Source organism: Mustela lutreola, chromosome 7 (genome assembly GCF_030435805.1).
Source record: "Mustela lutreola isolate mMusLut2 chromosome 7, mMusLut2.pri, whole genome shotgun sequence".
NCBI lineage: Eukaryota > Metazoa > Chordata > Mammalia > Carnivora > Mustelidae > Mustela > Mustela lutreola.
Window position 1 is genome coordinate 71356209 of NC_081296.1, and position 11628 is coordinate 71367836.

General features: G+C 41.2%; 1 protein-coding gene across 1 annotated transcript; it reads right to left on the minus strand.

Moving 5' to 3' along the window:
• Positions 1-591: 591 nt before the first annotated feature.
• LOC131836238 (transcription factor BTF3-like) lies at positions 592-1349 on the minus strand. The gene has a single exon (XM_059181454.1). The coding sequence runs from the start codon at positions 1323-1325 to the stop codon at positions 837-839; it is 489 nt and encodes a 162-aa protein (XP_059037437.1). The 5' UTR covers positions 1326-1349; the 3' UTR covers positions 592-836.
• Between the last annotated feature and the right edge of the window lie 10279 nt (positions 1350-11628).

An 11628-nucleotide genomic window follows, 5' to 3' on the forward strand; every position in this document is an offset into this window, starting at 1 on the left:
TTCTACATATAGCTGCCCAGTTTTCCCAGCACCATTTATTGAAGAGACTGTCTTTTTTCCACTATATATTTTTTCCTGTTTTGTCGAAGATTATTTGCCGATAGAGTTGAGAGTCCATATGTGGGCTCTCTACTCCATTCCACTGGTGTATGTGTCTGTTTTTATGCCAGTACCATGTTGTCTTGGTGATCACAGCTTTGTAGTAAAGCTTGAAATCAGGTAGCGTGATGCCCCCAGTTTTATTTTTGTTTTTCAACATTTCTTTAGCGATTCGGGGTCTCTTCTGGTTCTATACAAATTTTTGGATTATTTGCTTCAGCTCTTTGAAGAATACCGGTGGAATTTTTTTTTTTCCTAGGCAAAGAACTTTATTTTTTTTTTTTTTTTTTTTTTTTTTTTAAAGATTTTATTTATTTATTTATTTGACAGAGAGAGATCACAGGTAGGCAGAGAGGCAGTCAGAGAGAGAGAGAAGCAGGCTCCCCGCTGAGCAGAGAGCCCGATGCGGGACTCGATCCCAGGACCCTGAGATCATGACCTGAGCCGAAGGCAGTGGCTTAACCCACTGAGCCACCCAGGCGCCCCGGCAAAGAACTTTATTAATCTTGTTTCAAACTTTATTCCCAGGCTTCTTCAGCTTAATAAGCTGCAAAGAGTGAATTGTGTATAAGCAAAAACTGAAAAGAGCTGCAGTGTCCAAGGAGCTTGGGCTTAAAAATATTAGAGATCTATATTTTATCAGATCCATGAACAAAATTTTAAAAAGCAGTCATAATATAAAATAGCAGCTCCCAGTAACTTCTTTAAGTTTTATCTTCTTCAGAATTTGACTCAATTCAGTTTGCTTCATTCTTGGAAGCTTCATCAAAATTCTCCACAAGATCTGGAACTTCATCATCATCCTCCTCTCCAGTAGCAAGTGGTGCTTTTCCATCCACAGATTGTTTGGGCAGAGCTTCAGCCAGTCTTCTTAAACTAGTCAGACTGTCTGCACCAAGTTGGTTTAAGATACTGGGTAGCATTTCTGTCAACTGCTTTGTCTCAGCATGGCCTGTAATGGTGAAAGTGTTCGCTGCCAGCGATGCCTGAACTTTGGGGTTGTTAAAGTGGATCACTGTTCCTTGGTTTGTGAACATATTTACTTTTTCAATACCAGAGATATTGTTTACCCCTAACTCCTTTAAGGAGAACTGAAGTTTTTTATCATCTGCTGTAGCTGTTCTATGAACCATCTTCTTCTTTCGGTGAGGAGTTCCTTTCCCACCAATGTGCACTTGTGCTTGCAGTTTGGCGAATTTCTCCTGGTTCATGATAGTTTCTTTCATCTTGTTGGAGTGGAAATGGGACCGCGCGGGGGGGACTAGGGTTGGCGCTCAGGGGGTCTCGGGCGGACCAGCTGAGATTAGGTGCACGCACGCGGGGTCGCAAGATGGCAGCTAGAGGAAGGCCCACCGGTGTAATTTTGATCGGAATGGCATTAAAAGTATAGATTGCTCTAGGCAGTATAGACATTTTAACAATGTTTATTTTTCCAATCCAAGAACATGGAATGGTCTTCCATCTTTTTGTGTCTTCTTCAATTTCTTTCATGAGTGTTCTGTAGTTCCTTGAATACAGATCCTTTACCTCTTTGGTTAGATTGATTTGCAGGTATCTTATGGTTCTTGGTGCTATAGTAAATGGAATTGATTCTCTAATTTCCCTTTCTGTATTTTCATTGTTAGTGTATAAGAAAGCCACTGATTTCTGTACATTGACTTTGTATCCTGCCATGTTGCTGAATTGCTGTATGAGTTCTAGTAGTTTGGGGTGGAGTCTTTTGGGTTTTCCATATAAAGAATCATGTCATCTGCGAAGAGAGAGAGTTTGACTTCTTCATTGCCAATTTGGATACCTTTTATTTCTCTTTGTTGTCTGATTGCTGTTGGTAGGACTTCTAATACTATGTTGAAAAAGAGTGGTGAGAGTGAGCATCCTTGTCTAGTTTCTAAAATAACACCCTGTTTGGTATTCCCTGCCTTTTGAAAGCTCAACATCTCAACATCAAGCCATTATAGCTTGGAATTGTGTCTGGGAGCATCTGTACTTTATCTCCATTTGCTTTGTGTATCCATTAGCAAGATGGGTTCTAAGGTATCAGAAAAGCCTATGAGAGGGGCGCCTGGGGAGAGGGGCGCCTGGGTGGCTCAGTGGGTTAAAGCCTCTGCCTTCAGCTAGGGTCATGATCCTAGGGTTCTGGGATCGAGCCCTGCATTGGGCTCTGTGCTCGGCGGGGAGCCTGCTTCCTCCTCTCTCTGTGCCTGCCTCTCCGCCTACTTGTGATTTCTGTCTGTCAAATAAATAAATAAAATGTTAACAAAAAAAAAAAAAAAGAAAAGCCTATGAGAATTTACTTTTTGGGTCTGGGAATGCTCATAAATTTTTCCATATAAACTAATGATAATTGTTTCTTCACTTTACGGCATTTGAGCTTATGAAAGGTTTCATATGAATGTTCTACTTTTGACTAGCAGGGAAAACCCTTAATGGGGTCCTAGAGTCCTTAGCCCTTGGAAGCTCCTGGGGACCAACCCCAGATGTTTCCAGGTTCACTCTTTGGCCCTTCAAAGATGAACAGATAGATGTTCATCTGAGTAGAGAAATTGTCATCTGTCTGTTATGGCCCCAAATTTAATTCCACCACTCAAACAGACTACATGGATTTTTCTTTATGAGCCAGTCAAGAGAACTAATAATTATAATAAAAATATAATTATAAAATAAACTATAAATTCAGATACCATGTTTTAGCATGTATCATGAGAGACACCTTAGATATTCAATCTAATTTAATACTCCAACAGCAAATTGCCATTCTTTCCCACATTTTACCATGAACAAACTGAGTTCAAGAAGGTTAAGTAATTTATTCAAAGTCACATCTGTTAACCTTAAAAACAAAGCTTCCAGTTGTTTTACCAGCAAAAGAGGGATTTATTTGGGAATAGCGGAGAATTTTTAATCTGGGCCAAGGAAGTTATTGAAAAAACAATAGGCAAGTCCAGAGAACACAGGGGAGGAACCTCTATAAAGGAAAGTGGGAAGTTGGGAAGGCTGTCTAACGAAAAAGCCCATTGGAGTAAACTGGAAGCTAGTAGTATAGTGGCTTTTCATTGGCTGAATTGTGACTGTCTGTCATTGGTCAGGCTTGTTGCAGGGGCAAGAGAAAATCCTTTCTTCCTCTTACTGGAATAGTAAAGCAAGTATCCATATGCAAAGTCTGTGTCTTCATGTTAGATATGTAGTTAAAGACAACTGGTAGAGCATGAGAGCTCCCTCTGCCAAACTTCCTGACTCCAGTTTATTAAGGCTGCCCTTTATTAATTTTCACATTTTCCCCTTTTGATCAAGGTTTTCCTTTGAAAGTATTGCTGATCAACAGTCAGGTTCTTTATATATATATTTAGTGGTTTAGTGCCAGGAAGGACCTTTTCTGCCAGTTGAGTCTCAACAGTGCTGTTACTGCATTTGATTAACCCTGAGGATTGAGGATGATACACAATGAGAGTATCACAGAACTGGCCAAAGAGCACAGAGTTGTCAAAGGACCTGACTGGTAGAATGGGTTCCCTAATTTCTATGAGGTTTGAGACGGGTTCTCCAGGTGGGGATAATCTTTTCCAACAGAAGAAGCAGTGTCTTGTCTAGGAGAGAGAGCTATAGTCCAGCTATTTTGCCAAAGGGTGAAATTGTATTAAATCCATTTATACAAACAGGTTAACAGGTTTCTTTGATTATACTTTGGAGAGGTGAGACAAGTGAAGTAGGCACTTTTTGCAGCCTTATTAATCTTTCCCCATCAATACTGGTTCATGAATGCTATCTATCATTTTGTTAGTAGACCAATGGTTTAATGAATTTACAGTTGTTAGTAGGGGGAATTTTAGAATTTTTGGTAGGGCTGTCTTGTTATTTAGTTCTCTCTTTTTTATCCAACCAACAATTACTAGATTTCCAATATTGTTTCTCCTTTTCTGGGGCCAATTGTTGGGCATCTCTGATCAATTTTTCCAAATTTTTATTTGGGAGAACATCCCTTTGGAACCATGACAGAAGTTTGTACATCAGTCTTCTGAGAGCAGCAGTTTTGGCAGAAATATCAATAAGGTGCTTTCCTGAAAAAAAAATAATAAAAAATAAAAATAATAAGGTGCTACCTCAAAGGCACACAGACTATCCATGTAAGTGTTTGGGGTTTTACCCATAGCTAAGGTTCAAGCCTGAGGAAGGGCATAGAACTCAGCCTGTTGGGCTAAAGCAGCCAAAGGTAAAGGTGCTGTCCTAGTGACTTCAGAGAGTTGCAGGAACATACCCAGCCTGATATTTACCACATTTATCCTTTAAATAAGAACTGTCAGTAAATCATGACAAATCTGCATTGTTTAGAGGCATTTCCTGTAAATTGTCACAAGGAGTTTGAAAGGTGATCTATCCATTTTAAGCAGTTATGAGGGGTTTCATCGATGAAGGAGGGGAGAAGGGTGGCAGGGCTAAGGTTATTGCAATGAGAAAGAGTTATATGAGGAGTTAACAGAAGGATTTCATAGAATGTGGGGCAACTGACTATAAAGTGTTGAGTGTGATGAGAATTTATGAGGGCTTCTATTGCGTGGGGCACAAGGGTGGTTAAAGTGGAGCCCATGGTTATTTCTTCAGTGGTCTTAACTACTAGAACAGTGGCAGGAAGGGCTCTGAGGCAAAGGGGTATTCCCATGCTACAGGGTCTGGTTGCTGGCTAGAATGCCCTATTGGCCAAAGATGGTTTCCTTATTTTGGGGTGAACACTTCAAGGGCATTTCCTTCCCGTTACATAAAAAAAGGGAAAAGGGAAATTGAGAACTAGAATGTCTAAGGGCAAGGGGCTTTGTTAGGCTTTTCTTAAAAGTCCCCAAGGCTAGATTATCCTCTTCTTTCCAAAAAAACAAAGTTTTGTTTTGTTTTTGTTTTTGTTGTTTGTTTATTTGCTTTGTTTTGAGATATATAAAGGTTGAGTCACAAGAGAGAAATTTGGAACCCAATTTTGACAGTAGCCAGTCAGTCCAAGGAGGCCTCATAATTGGTGCTTAGTTTTAGGTTTTGGAAAGTCGGGATTCCATGAAGCCCACCTGGATCTAAATCCAGTCTCTGTTCAGAGATCAGGTGCCCTAAGTGTTGAACCTGAGTTTGAGCAAACCGCAGTTTTTCTCTGGAGGTCTTATGTCCTTTAAGGCCAAAAGTTTTTATTTATTTATTTATTTATTTATTTATTTTTATAAACATATATTTTTTATAAACATATATTTTTATCCCCAGGTCTGTGAATCACCAGGTTTACACACTTCACAGCACTCACCAAATCACATACCCTCCCCAATGTCCATAATCCCACCCCCTTCTCCCCAACCCCCTCCCCCCGGCAACCCTCAGTTTGTTTTGTGAGATTAAGAGTCACTTATGGTTTATCTCCCTCCCAATCCCATCTTGTTTCATTTATTCTTCTACCCATTTAAGCCTCCATGTTGCATCACCACTTCCTCATATCAGGGAGATCATATGATAGTTGTCTTTCTCTGCTTGACTTATTTCGCTAAGCATGATACGCTCTAGTTCCATCCACGTTGTTGCAAATGGCAAGATTTCATTTCTTTTGATGGCTGCATAGTATTCCATTGTGTATATATACCACATCTTCTTGATCCATTCATCTGTTGATGGACATCTAGGTTCTTTCCATAGTTTGGCTATTGTGGACATTGCTGCTATAAACATTCGGGTGCATGTGTCCCTTTGGATCACTACATTTGTATCTTTAGGGTAAATACCCAATAGTGCAATTGCTGGGTCATAGGGCAGTTCTATTTTCAACATTTTGAGGAACCTCCATGCTGTTTTCCAGAGTGGCTGCACCAGCTTGCATTCCCACCAACAGTGTAGGAGGGTTCCCCTTTCTCCGCATCCTCGCCAGCATCTGTCATTTCCTGACTTGTTGATTTTAGCCATTCTGACTGGTGTGAGGTGATATCTCATTGTGGTTTTGATTTGTATTTCCCTGATGCCGAGTGATATGGAGCACTTTTTCATGTGTCTGTTCGCCATCTGGATGTCTTCTTTGCAGAAATGTCTGTTCATGTCTTCTGCCCATTTCTTGATTGGATTATTTGTTCTTTGGGTGTTGAGTTTGCTAAGTTCTTTATAGATTCTGGACACTAGTCCTTTATCTGATATGTCGTTTGCAAATATCTTCTCCCATTCTGTCAGTTGTCTTTTGATTTTGTTAACTGTTTCCTTTGCTGTGCAAAAGCTTTTGATCTTGATGAAATCCCAGTAGTTCATTTTTTCCCTTGCTTCCCTTGCCTTTTGCGTTGTTCCTAGGAAGATGTTGCTGCGGCAGAGGTCGAAGAGGTTGCTGCCCGTGTTCTCCTCAAGGATTTTGATGGATTCCTTTCGTACATTGAGGTCCTTCATCCATTTTGAGTCTATTTTTGTGTGTGGTGTAAGGAAATGGTCCGATTTCATTTTTCTGCATGTGGCTGTCCAATTTTCCCAGCACCATTTATTGAAAAGGCTGTCTTTTTTCCATTGGACATTCTTTCCTGCTTTGTCGAAGATTAGTTGACTATAGAGTTGAGGGTCTATTTCTGGGCTCTCTATTCTGTTCCATTGATCTATGTGTCTGTTTTTGTGCCAGTACCATGCTGTCTTGATGATGACAGCTTTGTAATAGAGCTTGAAGTCCGGAATTGTGATGCCACCAACGTTGGCTTTCTTTTTCAATATCCCTTTGGCTATTCGAGGTCTTTTCTGGTTCCATATAAATTTTAGAATTATTTGTTCCATTTCTTTGAAAAAGATGGATGGTACTTTGATAGGAATTGCATTAAATGTGTAGATTGCTTTAGGTAGCATAGACATTTTCACAATATTTATTCTTCCAATCCAGGAGCATGGAACATTTTTCCATTTCTTTGTGTCTTCCTCAATTTCTTTCATGAGTACTTTATAGTTTTCTGAGTATAGATTCTGTGTCTCTTTGGTTAGGTTTATTCCTAGGTATCTTATGGTTTTGGATTAAGGCCAAAAGTTTTAACAGATGGATGCTGTCTTTCTGTGAAGAGGTTTATGAAGGGGAGCAGAGAAGGAAATCATCTACATATTTTATTTTATTTTATTTTTATTTTTTTTGAATATTCTATTTATTTATTTGACAGACAGAGATCACAAGTAGGCAGAGAGGCAGGCAGAGAGAGAGAGGGGGAAGCAGGCTCCCTGCTGAGCAGAGAGCCCGATGTGGGACTCGATCCTAGGACCCTGAGATCATGACCTGAGCTGAAGGCATCTGCCCAATCCACTGAGCCACCCAGGCACCTTCATCTACATATTTTAAAAGGGTAGAGCCTGCAGAAAACTTTTACCATCCAAGTCAGCCATTAGGGTTTGTGAAAAGTAAGAAGGACTCTCCCTATAGCCCTGGGGCCTTACTGTCCATATGTATTACCATTCTTCGCAAGGGAAAGCAAAAAGATACCAGCTATCCTTATCAATTGAAATCCTAAGAATGCGCTGCATTGATTAATTATGGTGAAAAATTTGCCATCAGTGGGAGTGGATGTCTGTAGCATATGAGGGTTAGAAATAACAGGGATGCCCAGGGATAACGTTATTTATTGCTAAGGGGTCCATCCATGGCCATTGGGTTTCTGCACAGGTAAAATACGGGTGTTATAGAGATTAGTATAGGGGATAATAAGGCCCTGAGCCTTGCAGTCTTCTCTTATGACCTTCTTTACTTATAGGGCATTGATTAATTACGGGAAGAGGTTTTTGAGAGATCTATTTGAATCTTGATGGTAGGTGTCTTGTGAATTCTGCCAATATCAACTGAGGATTTTGCCCATAAAGAGGATGGTAGCTGAACCAGTAGGAATAAATGATCAGTACCCCCAGTGTCATCAGAGTTAGAGCACAGAAAAGAGGCTGAAGGTCATTTATTTCCCCTTGTGGGCTATTTTGTTACTACTTTCAAATTCTAGAATTGCTTCCCCCCTTTGAGAGAAGTTCCAGCATGATACTTTACTATGAAATCTTGGCCCAATAAATGAAAAGGACAGAGGAACTAAGGAGAAAGCGTGTGCATTTCTCACAAAAATACACACTAGACAAAGGGCTAGACAAAATAGAATAGGCTTAGAGACAGGAATCTGTTGAGGTTACTTGAAGACTTCCTCACTATTGTTCAAACTGTTTTTGTACTCTGACCAAGGAATTGCTTTACAGCAGGAGGTTAAATATTGAGAGTGCACATATGTCCCTTGTCAACAAGGATGGAGAGAGGTTCATTCCCAATCTGGAATGTGGTTTGTCTGAGCCAATTAAGAGGGAGGATCTGGAAGAGCCCCTGTAGTTCCTTGAAGCCCTGTCATTGGGAATTAGGAGGACACTGGGAATGTTGGCTGGAGGGCTGAAGGCACCCGGAATGCTTAAATTTCTGCCTCCCCCCCGCCAATGTCCTGGTTCGTTGCAATAATAGCAGAAACTAGGTTTCTGATTTTGTTTAGGGGCCTTCATTTGCTGGCGTTTGAACATCGAAGATTTTAGCAGTCTTTCCTCTAGGTGACTCATCTAGGAAGCAATTGAACTGGTTTTAATGAATTAAATTTGGAGTGGACATAATTTCCCATTGTATCCCAGTTCTTTTAACTAAAAGACAAAGATACATGTTCGGCCTGTTAATAAACACAGAGTCCTGTGCTACCAGGTGGATTCAACATTCAAGGAAGACCAGAATATTCTTTAAAGACAATTTGGAGTTGATTGTAATCATCATGAACAGACTCATCAGGCTTTCGTGTGCAAGCCTGAATTTTGTTCCAATCAGCAGGCTTAGGAAAAGCTGTTATTATTGCTTGGTTGAGATTTCCAGTGTGTTTTCTAACATTGTTCTTAAAGTTAGGGCTCTGTTTCTGTAAATTCCTTTTGGGATGTTTCCTTCTTGCTAGTTTCACCCAATGTTTGGCCTGGTCCTCACCCATAAGCATGTGGACTTATTGATATGAACCTGAGAAACCAGATTGGTAAGTTTGAGTAACTATGTTAAATTCTTCAGCAAACTTAGCTCAGTCACTTCGGGGAACACTTTAACTATGGCTCATAATTTGACCTTAGTCTGGGGAACATAAGAAACTTGAGGTTTCTTTAGACACTCAGAAGACTTAACTTTAAAGTGGCAGGTTTTAATAGATTCGAGAGACGAAGACTTGGGGAAGGATTTGGAGTAAAAGGAAAGGTCAGAAGAAAGAATAGTGGAAAATGGTCCCAGGGGTGAGCCCTGAGTACCAGGAGGCCACTGCTTGTCTATAGACAGAGAAGATGGGGGAGGGGAAAAAGAAGCCTCAGGAGACATTTTGACTTTTTTCGTTACTTACATTAGTTAATTTATTTTATTATTTTTAGATTATTTATTTGACAGAGAGAGATACAGCAAGAGAGGGAACACAGCAGAGGGAGTGGGAGAATCAGACCTCTTGCTGAGCAGGGAGCCCGATGCAGGGCTGATCCCAGGACCCTGGGATCACGACCCTAGCTGAAGGCAGATGCTTAATGACTGAGCCACCCAGGCGCCCCCACATTAGTTAATTTAGACATAGTACTTTGCAAAGACACAAATCTAGAATTCTGAAACCATCTGGAAACCTCAAGGTACTTTCTAAAATCAATACCTCATTCAGTAATTATTTTTTTTTTCCTTTTTAAGGAGTCATGGCTTTTAATTTTGAGTAAAACAAGTTTGGGGAGATTGAAAGTTCCACAGAAAATGGCCATTTGAAGTTTTGACTTACTTTTGGCTAAGGCAGTCCATTTATTTGTAAGTGTGCATGTGGAGGGGCTATAGATTTTAAACATAAAAGCAGCTAGAGGCCCAGTAGGGAGGTGCACTCTCAAAGCACTTTCATAACGGATCCTGTTACTTAGAGGTTTTTCAGGAACAGCCTGGTTCCAGAAGGAATCAGACCAAAGGCCAACATAGTTCCAATAGGTATGGCCTGGGTCCAGAGGGGTCAGACTGAAGGCTGGCAAAGTTCCAAAGGAAGAGTCCAGTCTCAAAAGGGAGTTAGACCAAAGGCCAGCAGAACTCAAACTGGCACAGTTCCAACAGGAATAGTCTGGTTCCAAAAAGAAGTCAGACTGAGGGTCAGCACCGTTCAATAGAACAGTCCAGTTCCAAAACAGACTCAGACTTGAGGGCCTTCACATTTATTTTCTCTCTCTCTCTTTCTTACTTTCTTTCTTTCCTTCCCTCTTTCCCCCCCCCTCCTTTCTTTCTTTCAATATTTATTTATTTATGGTGGGAAGAGGTGAAGAGAAAGGATCTTCGATGTGCTCGGCACAGAGCCCAATGCTGGGCTCAATCTCACAACTCGGAGATCACGACCTGAGGCGAAACCAAGAGTCAGTCACTTAACCCAGGCACCCCTAGGCCTGCATATTTCTGTCAGGAACAGTTGGATTCTGAAAAGGAGCTGGACTGAAGGCTGGACTGAAGGCTGTTTTTCTCTCTGAGAAAAACAAAAAACCAAGGCCTTAAAACAGATCCTGAATGAAGGCTAAAGAGCTCAAACACAAAAGTGTGGAACTCAAAATCCAGTAGAAAACTTACCCTCAGACCCCAGGGTTGGCGAGAACGCAGTGAGCCCAATGGGCCCTGTGGGTACTAGCCTCTGTTTGCTCACCAGTCTCAGAGTTGCTGCGCATTCTCCCTGCATCACCATACAGGCCACTGAGGGATGTTAACCTTAAAAATAGGACTTCCAGGAACGCCTGGGTGGCTCAGGAGGTGAATCGTCCAACTCTTGGTCTCACTTCATGGTCTCAGGGTCATGAGATGGAGCCCTGTGTCTGGCGCAGCACTCGGCAGGGATTTTGCTGGAGATGTCTTCCTTCCCTCTCCCTCACCCTCTACCCCTCCATCTACATGCCCGAGCACATGGGTGTGCACTCTCTCTCTCTCTCTTCCTGGAAGAAATAAATAAATTCTCAAAAATACCCTAACCAACTTCTGGTTATTTTACCCACAAAAGATAGGTTTAGTTGGGAATAGCAGAGAATTGAAATCCAGGACAGGCAAAACCATAGGCAATTCGAAGAACAAAGGAGAGTGGGAAGTTGGGAAGGCTGCTATAAACAAGAAGTCCATTGGAATAAACTGGGAGCTGGAAGTCTTGTGGCTGAGTTGGCTGGTTACTGCTGGGGACAGGGGGTGTGCATAGAAAAAAATCTTCCTTCTCTACTGGGAGAGTAAAGCAGTATCCATGTGCAAAGTCTGTGTCTTCCTATTAGATTTGCAACTGAGGACAAGTGGTAAGAGCGTGAGAGCTCCCCACAGGACCTCCTGACTCCATTGTAGTGGGGTTTCCCTTTATTAACTTTCACACACACAAGCTAAATGGTATGGTGATGGTTGTACATGATATTTTATTTTTATTTATTTATGTTTTAAAAGATTTTATTTATTTGTCAGAGAGAGAGAGAGAGAGAGAGAGAGAGAGAATGTGCACAAGTAGAGGGGAACAGCAGGCAGAGAGAGAAACAGGCTTCCTGCTGAACAAGGACCCC

Bases quoted from the DNA above. Each gene is read 5' to 3' on its own strand.
- LOC131836238 (XM_059181454.1), bottom strand. From the start codon at position 1,325: ATGAAAGAAACTATCATGAACCAGGAGAAATTCGCCAAACTGCAAGCA.